Genomic DNA, 14937 nt, shown 5'->3' with positions numbered 1-14937 from the left:
AAAAAGAAAATACGACTATTAAGTGGTTTAAGCAAATGGGGAGTTACTTTCCTCATTTAAGAAAAAATCTGAATATTGGTAATTATTAGTGTTTATCAGCCCAAGTATGTCAGGGCCAGTGTTTCTACAGTTCTCCTATCTTTCCCTTAGATATGATATAGTTACCAAGAAGCCCTGGAAATTGCATGTACATTCAAGTAAAGAAGAAGTAGGGGAAGGCATGGTACCCCTTATCTGTCTCTTTTATTAGGAAAGCAAAGGGTTTTCCTTAGCCTTCAGTAGCTTTTCTTTCCAGTAGTCTGAGGCATGTGACTTACCCCTAATTGGGAAGGCAAGTATTTCCAGCCTCTTGGAGAAAGGGTTGGTAATAGCTCTTTGGTTAGCCAGTCACAGCATCTCTCAGTGGATCAGCTCTGAGCAGTGGGTATAAAGATCCTTTAGATGTCAACTAAGAAAGTGACAGACTCACAAAATAGAAATGAAAATAGCAACATAGTCATTCACTCCTTCATGAAACATTTATTGGGCCCCTTCTACATGGCAGATACAACATAGCTATCCTTAATTGAGATAATGTGTGCATTTCCTCAGTAGGCTGTTAATGCTTGGTGTCACATGGCATCTAATGTGAATGACCTATGTTTATATTACACCATTTCTATTTCTGTGGAGCAGAGGGTCCGCTATGGATGAAGCCTTCAGTGCCAGGAGATGATGGGAAATTGCTGGAAAACATGAACTGCAAATGTATCCCAGGAAATACAGGGTGGATCCATGTTACTTGTGTAATCAGCTACATAGGTGATTTGGAGTGCGAAGTATTTTGCCGATAAAAATTCTGGAGGAAGCATAGTGTACAAGTACCAAAATGGTCTTTTTACTCATTATTTGATGGTATTGTCCTTTTTCAGGAGCTTTCCTACTTTAAGTACATAATTTAATGGCATCCTTTAAGTACAAGGCAGCTAATTTTTTTTTTTTTTTAATCAAAGGAAGTAGTCTGGTGATTGTGCAAAACCAGGTTGAAGTAAAAAGGTTTCAGGTAGTCAAAAAGGGACTTGCAAATGGGAGAGGTTTTTGTTTTTCTGTAGCATATCCCTCAAGAAGTCATTGCTGGATTTCTCTTGTGGTGCAGTGGGTTAAGGATATGACATTGTCACTGCAGGGGCTTGGGATGCTGCTGTGGAGTGAGTTCGATCCCTGGCCCAGGAATTTTCATACGCCATGGGTGCAGCCAAAAAAAAAAAAAAAAAAAAAAGCCATGGTTTAGGATAAGTGTGTTTTCTCAACAAAGTGAGGATTTTGGATCTAACAGTAGTTAGCAGCAAGCTGCAATTCTGAGAATAAACCTTACTGACATATTAACCCCTTTCCCTCAAGTATTTCATTCATACAAATGTTTACTAATTCAGAGGCCAAGCTCAAGAAGGACTTTCATATCTTTTTACAGTTTGTGTTTCTAACATCAGCTTCTTAAGAGAGAACTAAAAGTTTTTCCCTCTCATTCTCAGGTCCTGTGGGTTTGAAAGCATCACCATGAAGGGACCACTGAATATCATTAGGACCAATAATTCTAAATTAGGATTATTTCCTTAGACTAGATTTCCCCAAACTCAGAAAAAGCTTTATGTAGTGTTACTGAGAAAAGAAAAAGAATTGACACTGAATTATTGTGCAGCTATCATAAATGTTTGTAAAGATTATCCAAAAATGCTTATGCTGTAGTGCTATGGTGATGCAAAAAAATTACAATATGATTAAAGTCTGTAAGAGAAAAAACTAATGCTAGATTTAAAAAAGACAATGCTTGTCTCTGGAAGGCGTTCTTTAGCAGTAATTTGCTACTTTTCTGTATTTTCAAATTTTTATAATGAAAATCAATTTTTATATGAATTGCTGCATTTATTGTGTATCCACTGAGTTGACTTCCCAGTCATGAGAGCAGTGGACTAGGAGACGGACAACCTGGATCTCTTCTCTTCTTAGCCACTGTGACCTTAGATAAGCCATCACCTCTGATTGATACTTCCCTTTAATAAAATGAGCTTATTGGATTAAATGATTACTAAGATCTCCTTTTAATGCTATGATTTTGTGACATCACTGTATAGGATTAAAAATGTTGTGAATCTCAGAGTATAATTTTACCTGAGAGAATGGAAAAACACTCAAAGAAGGATTCAACTCCATAGTTTCAGTATAAGGAAAATGTCCATTGTGTCACTCTTGAATTGTAGTAACATTTCAAATCACAGAATCCAAAGTATTGGTGGGCTCTTAGATGATTTATTATCATACTGTACATGCAGATTGCTTTACAGGTTTCCCAGCGTAAGGTATATGCTTCTTTTGGCATGCTCTGACAAATCTGAGTGGATTTACACAAAGTAACACTGGCCTTCACCAGGGTAATTTCAACACTTAGTCTACCAACATCCATTTTGCCTCATGTCACATGTTCTTCCCTTATGTTCCTGGGAAACACCAAAAAATGAGCATGTTTGGTCATTTAATTGGGTATTCCAACCTGAGTCCAAGAAGAAGCTCTCATGTTGTCTGCCCCAAGCTTTGGGCAGCTGAGAGAGCCAATGACTTGCTGAGTCCTATCTGAGGGAAGCAGGGACTCACTGTCAGTCACTGCCACTGAAGAAAATGGTAGCTCAATCAGAACCATATGGGTGTAGTTTTGATGAATTCTCTACAAACATTCTCTATATTTACATTTATGGCCAGGCCAGACTTACATGTTTACCTAAAATACTTCAATATATCTTTGTATTAAGGAGTCAATAGCACCATTTTGACAAGTTTTAAAAATGAAATGTTCACAGCTCCTTTTCCAGTACTTTTCAGTCAGAAATTGGAAGGTGGCCTATAATCTTGGCTGTGTAAACTGAAATATTTACAGTTTTTCTTTGTCCTCCAAATCCTACATGCACTTGTTTTTGGCTAATGACTTGCAGTCTAAACTACTGGAGATGCAGTTTCCTATATTAATGGTTTTCCATTATCTAATCCTCCATGCTGTTCTTGAGCTGCTTAGATCTTTTCAGTCCTGAAAAGTTTTGACAACACAGCAATGCAAATTTCTCCTCTAGGAAAAACTAGAAAAGGGAGTTCCTGTTGTGGCTCAGTGGAAATGAGCCTCCATGAGGATTCATGTTCCATCCTGGGACCCTCTGTGGGTTAAGGATCCGGCATTGCTGTGAGCTGTGGCATAGGTCGCAGACAGCTCGGATCTGGCATTGCTGTGACTGTGGCATAGGCGGCAGCTGTAGCTCTGATTTGACCCTTAGCCTGGGAACTTCCATGTGCCGTGCCTGTAGCCCTTAAAAAAACAAAAAACAAAAAACAAAACCTAGAAAAGACATACCAGATAATGCTACCTGAGTCTGAAAACCCTAGTAGGAAGTATTCCTTTCTCAATTCGTGCTAACTTATGTTTTCTGTACTCCTACAGTCTATGTCTTGGCTTCTTCTCCAACACTCAGAAGATAGTCAACCTTGTAGCTTCCTTCATTTCATTTGCCCTGAGGAATGATGCAGCCATTTACTAATAACAGACAATATCTGAAACAAGCAATGTGGCAAGACAACTAAAAGCATATATATTGTAATCTGATTATTTTTTAAAAATAAGTTTCTTGAAGATGGATGTAAAATACTGCCTGCAATGAGTGATAGAAAAGGGAAATTATAGAAGGGTGTATAAAGGGGCAAAAGAGAGGATGTAGAAGAAAGAATTCCACAGGACCAGCTCAATGTTTGGGGAAAGCATTTCTGACAATTTTAAATTTCACTGTCTGAAGCTTAGCTGTTTTGCACAGATTGTCTTTTGAAGTCTAAGCTTTCAGGTATAACCCTGTCTCAAATCCTGTGGGAACTGCCCTTTCAGGTCAGATAATTTAAAAGGTTAAAATAACTCTGAAAGAAGTAACCTTGATATGGGCCTTCATTGGCAAAGCTTTAGCAAGTGGTAAGGTGATTTTCTAGAGTCACAGGGAATTATTCAGATACTGGAGTTTTGCCAAACTTACTCAGATAATCACTATCATCTTTTATTCTTTGTCTGTGGAGATCTTACCAATGCAGTTTTTGCTTTTAGCGACTGAGGCTTTGTTTCAACCAGTCACTTGCAGAAATGTCTTTGATGTGTTGGGTGATTTTTATTCTGCTTGAGGACGCACCAAATTAGCCACGTATGTAGGAAATCATAGAGGGCTGGAAGCTCTGAGGAAATGGTGCACAAGTGTCTACGCAGAGTTAAGAAAGGGCTGAGGTCTGTCTAGTTCAACTTTGCACAGGATCTGAGACTCATGCAGTCTTAGCAACACATCCCTGCAGATTTCAGCCCTTCCCACCCGGCACTGTTCCTTCACCACACTTCTCCACTCTAGATTTCTCAGCCAAATGTACCGTCTCCATCTTCCCTACTTGCAAAGGTTCTCCCTACCGTTCAAATCTAGCTGATGTTCCCTGGAAACTTTCCTTGATCATTCCAAGGAAAACGGGGCGTTTCCTGCTTTCCATCTCTGGAGGCTTACTGCCTGACTAGAATTAGGACAGGCTGTATACACACTTGTTTTTTCTCTTCAACTACAAAGCTCACTCTGAGAGGATAGCATGGGTTTAATTTGACTCTGACTCTTTCATTGTACGTAATTGTTTCTCAGTGGAAGTTTGCTGAAAAAATCGGTTTCTGGCATGGGCTGCTTCCGGAAACTTTCAAAACTACCAAATCATTTCTTTAAAGTATGCTTGTGATGTAGGCCTAATATTTCCTAAACCGCACTGTTTATTATTGTGGGAGGGAAATTAGCTACTGGCTGTGGTTTTTCATTTCTAAAAGAAGCTGGTGACCCAGATATTGAGAGCTATTGAGAAATGATAACTTCAGTCCATTAACAACTGCCTTCAAAGTCTGAGCAATCAAGAAAAATGGACAGATGGGAATGTGGAATCCTCACCTACAGTTTACCTTTTCCTTCTTCCATGCCAGTAAAGCCTCCCTTCTACTCACATCAAATATGAGAAGCCAGCAGACGATTCATCTCTTTTTTTCCTGTATAGTGTATCCCAGGGGCCACCTCATATTGATTGCTGCAATAGTTTAAAGAAAACAATATATTATTTAATCAGAGTTATGATATAATTTTAGGTACTCCTCATAGTACACTGAGATAGGTTTTCTACTCAATATCTCATTTACACCCTTTGGCTATAGATGGTCAAAGTCAAACACAAAGGTTATGCATGCCCACGTTCTTAGTATCTGGGTCACCTGCTTCCCTTAAGGCAGATATTGTGTAATGAATAATTTCCCTGTGACAGAAATAGACTAAGAGAAGGGCCCTTCTTGGATTTCTAAATATGTAAGTTGAAAGGAAAGCATCTACTCAAGGCCTTCTCTTTTTGAAGAAATGAAGTATATAACAATCAGAAAAACATGGTGATTGGAAATAGCTTTCTTACATAAAAAGATGGCCATTTGCCTGTTTCCTGAGCTATCGATGAGCATATCATTGTCAGAGAATGCCACATAATGAGGCACATTATTTCCTAAAAATGATTAAGTGAAAATCCAATTGGTATAAATTACTTGAAAATATTATGAAAGATTCAGAACCAAAGGGCTCTCATTTCTTAGCTTACTAAGTACCAGCTGCAGATTGACTTAAATATGAGCAATGTAAGATGTCATTTACATGATTTTAAATAAAAGGATCAAATTTCTAAAATGCTTGAAGTGATAGAAATCTTTTTAATTCCTCTCTTTTAACCAAGTTGCTATATGCTCTAAACTTTTCTCAGGAATGATGCAATTTTGAATTTTTAAATCTATAAAACTTTAAAGTTGTACTTCCAGAGAAATTATTGTTGTGAGAGTATCTGCACAGAAACGAACCTCTACTAACTTCATGAGAAGCAAATGGGGAATAAGAACCCCAAGCTGAGGAGGAGAGAAATCTGGAGTATGGGAATCTGTATTCCTTGATGTCATTGAAAAGGCAGAGTGCCATGAAAAAGAGGGTCATCAGTTTTTTGTGTTTTTTTTTTTTCTACAAAGGGTCAAATAAACATTTTAGGCTTTTCTGGGCCATAGTCTCTGTTGTAACTACTCAACTCTGTCCTAGCGGTGTGAAAGCAGCCAGAGGCAATGTATAAATAAATGAACATGGTTGTATTCTAATAAAACTTCATTGATAAAACAGGCTTCTGATGGATTTGGTCTGTGAACCATAGTTTGCCTGACTTCTGAAAACTCATTTTTGGAGATTTATTTCCTTGGGTAATTATTTGGAAATTGCTTTTTAAAAAATGTACATATAAGTTTTATATGTACACAAAGACCATAAAGAAAACAATGATTAACATTCAAATAAGAGTATAAACATCAGCCCCTAACTTGTTTACAAATAATCCTTTTTTTCTCATACCCATAGTTTATTGAGCATAAAGACTGTTGCCTCTTGACTGTTCCCACTCAGTAAACTCATAGGACATTTTACAATGTCAAGGGAAACACAGCAACATCTGTTGGACATGGAATGCAGTACTATTACATTGTTTGGACCTAACTACTTAATGAATGGGCATGTGAGGTAATTCTTTTGGCTTGGTGGGGAGCCGTGAAAATATGACTGAGATTAAGGGTGCATGAATATAAACACTTCAGGAAACTCTGAAATAAGTAATAATCTTGACAATAAAAATGTAATGAATATTCTGTTTGTATGCTCCTGTATATTAGCTGCATGATAGTCTATAAAAATAAGTCAGGTTAAAAGGAGCCAGTTATGAAGTAACAGGTTGCAATGTATAGTCATTCTTACTTGCGTCTTTTACGAACCAGGTTACCTACCATTCATATATCAAGGAAAGGACAAAGAAAGGACAAGCCTAGTAAATTTTTATCATCCACAACCAATTGCCAGAGTGCGACAGTGCTTAGGGAAAACAATCGTTTTCAAAAATTCTAATATGAGCCTATTGTACTTAAGCAGCCCAAAATAATCTTTTAAATGGAAAATAAATATTATTATATAATCTGACTGAAGATTAAATAGCTATCATTTTTAACACAGTGAATCATGGGAAAGATTACACATATAAATATTCCACATCCATGGATATTCTAGGTCAATCTTCAAAATGTGCCCAAAGCAACTATTCAAGAACAGCATTATTTTGCAGTCTTTGCACTGCTGTTTAGAACTTCAAATTAAATTCTGGACCACCAAGGCCTCCAAATTCCTTCAACCAGTCTTGGATACTATTTCCAGAAGTTTAGAGGATTTCAAAATCCTGGAGGGCAGCTTGATGGCCAGAGGGATGGAACAAAACAGTGATCCGGGACACGTGGCAGCAGGTCATGGGATGAGCAAATGATTGATGAAACCCATTTTCCATTTCTAATTGCACCACACCAATATTCAAACAGCATCACTTTCAATCAAAGCATGGAAGAGGCTTTTCCCCATGTGACTCATTTGAGCTCAACCAAGTCAACCAAGTTAGAACCAAGAATCTTTGCTAGAGCAATGTCTGGTTCCTGCCAAGGACTCAGATGGTCCACTCTCATGGCAAGGCTTCCATCCTGTACTAGGTAGACCTCGGGGCCAGGTGATAAGGAAAAGGCTGAATATTGAAGGAAGTTAAGGTCACACATTCAAACCCCGTAGAGTTCATCACAGAGAATACATGAAACTTGGAATTTTAAACAAGCAAACAAATCAGTCAAGTTTGTTATTGCTCTCCAAAATAAGTATATAAATCGTTGGGCTTTATGAGTTGAGGCTATCTTATCCGATCTCAGGTGATATCTGAAAGTAATAATGACAAAAACTAGCCTTTAATAGATCAGGATGTAAAAAGAGGAAATGCTGAACTTGGTTACCATGGGTGGATAGCTGATATCTCTTCAGTGATCTTTTTTTTTTTTCTATTTGTCAAGGAGCCAGAACTCACCCTGAGTTGTGCCAGGGGAAGAAAAGAGCTTTGAAAAAAAAATTTATAAAAAATTATTGGTCACATTTCTGCTTATCATGTGGTTATGAATATTATAATACTAATATTGAGATTATATATGCACAAATGTTTAAAAAACACTGAAGACACACATAAAGAGTTTAACTACAAGTATTTAACCAGTAAATGCTCAAATTCTAGCAACGACGTTGGTGAGGAATATATCAGTGATGAGCATTAAGGAAACTGGAATATGACCTAATAGGCAGTAATTACAAGGATATTACAAATCCCATTATGTAGGTTAGCGTCTGGAAATTTTGCACCAGCCAAAGTAGACCAAGATAACCAGACTGAATACTCTGCAAGACAAGTAAATTACATAATGGCACTGTAATTATATAACTAACTCTGCTCAGTATATTTATGTTAATTTATGTGGCATCAACCTCATCAAGAAAAACCTAGTGCTGATTCACTTTTTTGACTTTTTTTTTTTTTGCATTTGCTTTGCAAGGACAATCCTAAAACAGAATAAATGATTTACTGGTTGTATCCTTTGCCTTTTCTGGTATTTACTTCTTTTATTTTCTGATTTAAAATGCAACCAGATGCTTCTGTGAAACAACTGAATTATGAAAAAAAAATGGCTTTCTCTAAATCTTCAGTCTATCTATAGGCAAAGTAGTTATCTTGCATGTGAAACTGGAAATACGGACTGCTAAACATTCTACATTACAAAATATGTTTAAAATACTGTGTAATTGAAGTCACAGTAAAAAGCAAACTGTTGCTTTGTTTTAAAATCTGCCACTGAAAATGGCTATAGAACCTTGAGGATTATTCTAAAATAGCAGTATGTAAGAAAATTCCAAAAGTCTTTTAAATCCATGTGTAATGGCAGTGTTGTTCAAACCCTTCTAAGGAAATCTAAAAAATGTCAGCTGATAGTCATCTCCCCATTTTAGGGATAACTGGGATGATATCCTCATCATACAATCTTTATCATGCAAAGTCAGTATGTTTCAGAAGATTTCTAGAAAGAAACATTGCCTGCAACACAGAGATGGTATCCGGCTTAGTCCAGGCCCAGAAAAATCCCATTTAGATTCTGTGTGGGTCGCCCACAGCAGATTTTGGTACATGAGGCTACTACAGGCTTCATGGCAGGGCTCAGGAGGGTGCCAACCTGTGGTCAAGATTCCAGGCCCAGAGAGGGATGACAGAACTGTGGCCAAAAGACAATATCAATACCCAGGAGAGTATAGTTCTTTAAAAGTCATGTTAGAAACACTCCTCCTCTGAAGCACATGAATAAGTAGAAGTAGCCAATAGGGTTTTTACTCATTTCAGTCAATATTTCTGAAACATTTTCTTTTTGGCCTCCTACCAATGTATCAGTGTGGAAAACTGAGGCAGCGCAGATCTAAGCATAGAAATTCATGTGTCATTTTGCTTGAAAAGTGCTCTAGACCAGTGCTCTTCCAGCACAGTAGCCCTTAGTCACATGTGGCTATGGAGCACTGGATGTACTAAAGGTGCAATATATAATCATGCTTTTGAAAACTAAGTACAAAAATTAAAAATTTAAAAGATCTCATAAATGTTTCCTATTGATTATATACTGGAATAGTAGTTTGGACATACTGGATTAAAATGCATAGCTAATTTTACCTGCTTTTTTTTTTTAACTTTTTAAAATGTGGCTAAGAGAAAATTCAAAATTATATATGTGGTATCATTTATATTAGACAGCACTTATTCTAGACAATGACTTCAACTATATTGTTCTAATTTCAACCTTATTTATGTATTCATGGGATAAATGAGCTCTTATGATTAGAGAAAAATCATTGGGATTCCAATTAGACTTTTTAAATGGGGGAAATAATTCAAGATTGTCCTTCTTTATGGTAAAACGGTTTAGTTTACGCTTTGTATCTGAACTTAACCTGAAAACAAAAATCAATAATAACTGTCAGCTCTAAAATGTAAAATGTAATTGTTGTTTGTTGAAATTCTTTTAATTATTTTGCTTTGTGACTACAATGACTACAATGTGTCAATTAAAGGAAACATTATGAAATAGTTCACCAAATTAAGGTTCTATCTGCATTAGTCTACAATTACTTAGCCAAGTAACCTTTGAGATAGATATCGTTTTAACAAGTCATGTAAATGTTTACTGTTCTTTCAAAAATGTTAACCTAATTATCCTAACTTAAACTGCATCTCTATGAAATCTTAGGTTGAATCATTTGGCTGAAATGGCCAATTTTTGTGAAGGTTTGACTTCTTTCCACTGAAATGACTCAATCAGTCACTCTTTAAGCATTATCAGGATTTAATCTTTAACATACAAGTCAAAATTTAAAACTCTCATGGAATTTTAGGGAGTGCAATTTACAGGTTAACAAAAGAGGAAAGTACGCTCAAACCCTTGAGTATTTACCAAGGAATAGGCATGTGTACTCATGTAAATGGGTAAATTCTTAAACACACACTGGCCTTGGCGTTTGCAGTGGCCTTCACTGCAAACCAGTCCACTGGTTGGACCGACTGCAGTCAGCCCTGAGTTTGGGATGATAGGAAGACTGCCTGCGGACCAGCATCGTGGTGAGGGAGGGACAACGTGTTATCTCCCAACTAGTAGTGCCATTCTCCACTAAGAGTCCTTTCCCTCTCTTCCCTTTTCCAATATATGGGACACTTACCATATATATACCTGTTAAGTTTTTCTGGAAAAAGTACACGAGGCAATTGGCCTTTTAAAATGGAAATCTTAACGCCTAGGGAAGAAGGCATTCTTAAAAGTTAAGACTAGTGAGCCCCTTTTAATAGCTAAAATGGAAATTCAGAGAGAGAGTAAAGAAGGAAAGAAACACTGAAGAAGAAAAGTACTCTCTATTAGTTAATAAAAATAAAATGAAACAAAAATCTTTCTCTGAGCCCAGATGATGTGCCCTTAAGGGCTTTTTCCTTCACATCATTGATCTGGCAGGATCCTATACTATGGAAGATAAAAAGTTCTACCTTATCTTCTTCTCATGAAAACAGTAATAAAAGAAGATTTGTACTTGGAAAGCAGATTGTCTACAAGGTCTGATAGCCCCCCGAAATCAGAGGTTTAATTTCATTTTCCAATTTAATAGTCCTGAGGAAGAGCCAAAAGAATTTAAGATCTTTTTTTGATGAGGATTTTTATGTGATAGTCATTTTTATTGTCCACAATATTGGCCTGAAAATAACCCTATTTTAAAATTAAGGAAATCTAGTAAAAATATGCTGCATAATTAATTTGATAAAAACGTTCATTTCAGCTCAAACTAGAAATACATCTGAGGTACTTGGAATTTAACTGTAATTTTTATAAGGAAAAAGTGTTCATTTGAAAACCAAAGAGGAGTTCTCTTGCGGCACAGTGGATTAAGGCTTCGGTCACTGTTGTGGGATAGGTTCAATCCCTGACCTGGGACCTTCCACACGCTGTGGGTATGCACCCCCACCCAAAGAAAACCAAAGAGAAATACTTTGAAAAAAATATCATGGTAAAGTATTCAGTCTAATGTTACATTTCTTAAAATTCTGATATGAAATCAGTATTTTTTCCCTTGTTGCTTTTTGTCTTTGTGTATTAAAAGTTGCATTGTCTTAAATTGCTCAACATGGCAACTTTAAAATCTACATTGCAAATTATGCGTGCCTCTATTCTAAGAAAAAGATACATTAGTTTTTCAGAAATATCCTTAGTCCCTAGACAGTATATCTAAATAACCACCAAATGAAGGAAAAAAGGACTTTTAAAAAATCTTTTTAGGGCCGCACCTGTGGCACATGGAGGTTCCCAGGCTAGGGGTTTAATTAGAGCTGTAGCCGCCAGCCCACACCACAGCCACAGCAATGCCAGATCTGAGCTGTGTCTTTGATCTACATACCACAGCTCATGGCAACACTGGATCCTTAACCCACTGAGCAAGGCCAGGGATTGAACCCACAACCTCATGGTTCCTAGTTGGATTCGTTTCCGCTGCGTCACAACAGGAACTCCCGAAAAAAGGACTTTTATAAACAAAAATGTTTCCTTACTATAGGAAAGTCAGTAATGAATGATCTTATAATGGGATCTTACTCCCGCTCCATTTAGACATTTTGGCACCAGCTTTGGGATAGATTTTTCTAAATATTTGAATATAGAGTTTATCCATAAAAATGTTCCTATTTTTCAAGTTGTACAAGCTCATGAATAAATCCAACTTTATCTGAAAAATGACAAGGAATCAGTCTTTATTAGTTAAGTCCTAGTCTTACCTCTTTTCTTCCCTAAATTTCTGTATTTCACCCTAAGTGTGCATCAGAAGGATTTATTAGGGAGCAGGTGAAGGAACACATGTATTCCTCAGCATGAGTTTGTAAAATATTTTTCCAGGACTATGAAGTGGTGGAATTTTGTGAAAGAAAAGACAAGATTAAAAAAAAAAACAAAAAAAACACTCTCCACATGAACTTTAGGGGCATATGGTTTCATAGCCCTTATTAAAGTATGCTTCAATTTCTCACCATTATAAGTGGATTTTTTTTTTGCACATATCATACAACTCTAACCTGACAATCTCCTTGTAAACAGTTTGAATATATTACTGAAAATAATGTGAATGTCATGGGAACACATCTTACAGTGCTACCTAGCATTAGCTGAGCAACAGTCCAAAGGAATTACCGCCTTGTGAAGAAATCCAAACGATGTAGGATGGTGAGGTTTGCACAGCAAAAACAATCTGTTACTATTTACTTCTAATGTGTGCTACTGGTCCCTGAAACTGTATGTTTTTAAATGTTATGTTGTTTACTTGCAATTTCAAATTTAATTCATCTGTATTAAGTATCCATTACAAACCATAGATGACACTATTTTTTCATAAAGCAGTCACATGCATTGAAGTTAGGATTACCAACTGAGATATATGTATTTTTTGCACCTCAAAAACAAAATCACGATAGTGCATATCATGCTTCCACACCTTCCCTGCTGAAGGACAAAATGTATAAAGTGCCAGGATTTGGCTCCCAGATTGGAAGGAAGCCAATTTAGTACTCTGGCAGGATCACATCATTCTGCTGAGCTCCAAATTCCAGAGCAGGGTTTTCTTGCCCTTCTTTGGGGGCCGCTGCTTCCTCAACAGTCTTCAGCTTTTCCTCCACCAGGCCCTCCTCTATTTCCAGGTCAGCCTCCTTTATCCCATCCTCCAGTGCCTCAGACACCATCTCGGTGGCCTCAGTGGCACTTATATCAGCTTCTTTAACTTCCTCTACAACCTGCACCTTCATCAGCTCAGCCTCTGCCCCCTCAACTGCCACTTGAGCCCCATATCCATGAATTTCCTCTCCCTCCGGAAGAGCTTTAACATCTTCACTGCCGTCCTGTGTTGGAGATGGCTCTTGGCTGGCCTTCTGGCTTTCCTGGATGCTGCCATGACTACTGCTGGCACTTCCCAACCGGGAAGAGGCCACCACGGCCTTCACTGCTGCCTGAGTGGAAACAGAAAAATGTCAAGGGTTACTTCCACTTAAAATCCCAGGTCTGAGCTCAAGCTCAATTTGGCATTAAGGAGCTTGTTATTATATGCTAGTGTTTAATCTTTCAAAGTACATTATTCTAAGATTGTCTAATGAAAACCTGCTTGGAGAATGAATGGCAAAATTTGTTTAATCTCCAATTAGCACATTTAATTATTTGGACTACTGAAAGCCTGAGTAAATGTATTTTCCTATGGATTACCAGTATTCAAAAATTTTATTTTATTTTTCAAAAAATTTTTAATAATAATTTTTATTTTTTCCATTATAGCTGGTTTACAGTATTCTGCCAATTTTCTACTGTACAGCAAGGTGACCCAGCCACACATAACATATATACATTCTTTTTTCTCACATTATCCTCCATCATAAGTGACTAGATATAGTTCCCAGTGCTATGGAGCAGGACCTCATTGCTTATCCATTCCAAAGGCAATAGTTTGCATCTATCAACCCCAAATTCCCAGTCCCTCCCACTCCCTCTCCCTCCCCCTCGGCAACCACAAGTCTGTTCTCCAAGTCCATGATTTTCTTTTCTGTGGAAAGGTTCATTTGTGCCATATATTAGAGTCTAAATACGTGATACCATTTGGTATTTGTCTTTCTCTTTTTGACTTATTTCACTTAGAATGAGAGTCTCTAGTCCCATCCAGTATTCAAAAATTTTAGATTGTGTTTTCCAAAGTATGTGCTTCATGGAACACTAGTTCCATGGATGTTAATATGTACTATGGAGATAACAGAGTTTCATGGTCAAATTTATTTGAGAAATCCTGGGTTAAGTCAAGGTTATTTAATCTAGGGTACCTCAAATTAATTTGACCATGGGACCCTTTAGGTTTATTTTGTCTCTATCAGCCTGTAAGCAATTTCTAAACAGAACACTATTTTTGACACTCAGCTGTTTTCTGAGACGCCCTGCAGATAGAGCTAATCCTAAACATCATTATGTGAGAGAAAAACATCTACTCTCTATCTCATATATATTTCATAAAAAGAGACATATTTTGGTAGATAGTTTCCCCTATCAGTTGATTTATTTTAATTTTTGCCAAGTATGATAATTATTTATCTATATTACAAAATAGTTTTAAAAACTGTTTCCCAGTTTTTGCATATTAAGAAAGAGGACAATTTTCTGAATAAATATCAGTTTCCTGAAAATGTTCAAGCAGTGCAGCCCTAAGTGAGAAGCAATAATAATGTATTCATTTGGTGAGTGAATCTCAACATGTAACAGAATTCTCTTTATTAACAGTTAATTCTTATGAGAGGATTAACAGAACTCTAAGTGGCTTTTTATCAGCATTGTTGGGGTTTCAAAGCAAGATTTTTCTTGGTACCGCAGGAGATGAATAATAGTATTAGATAAATAATAGAATTATCTTGGATTGT

The 14937-nt window shown here is 36.9% G+C and overlaps 1 protein-coding gene across 8 annotated transcripts in view; it reads right to left on the bottom strand.

The window, feature by feature from the left end:
• The window catches only part of CAMK4 (calcium/calmodulin dependent protein kinase IV), a 324433-nt gene continuing 310481 nt past the window's right edge, over positions 986 to 14937 (bottom strand). For all 8 annotated transcript variants that reach the window (XM_021084617.1, XM_021084620.1, XM_021084616.1 and 5 more), the window contains one exon: positions 986 to 13494. In XM_021084617.1, the coding sequence (XP_020940276.1) occupies positions 13054 to 13494 (441 nt within the window). In that variant the 3' untranslated portion in view covers positions 986 to 13053. The remainder of the gene's footprint in view (positions 13495 to 14937) is intronic.

Source organism: Sus scrofa, chromosome 2 (assembly GCF_000003025.6).
Source record: "Sus scrofa isolate TJ Tabasco breed Duroc chromosome 2, Sscrofa11.1, whole genome shotgun sequence".
NCBI lineage: Eukaryota > Metazoa > Chordata > Mammalia > Artiodactyla > Suidae > Sus > Sus scrofa.
Note: the sequence above shows the minus strand (reverse complement) of the source record. Positions and strands in the feature narration are given on the sequence as shown.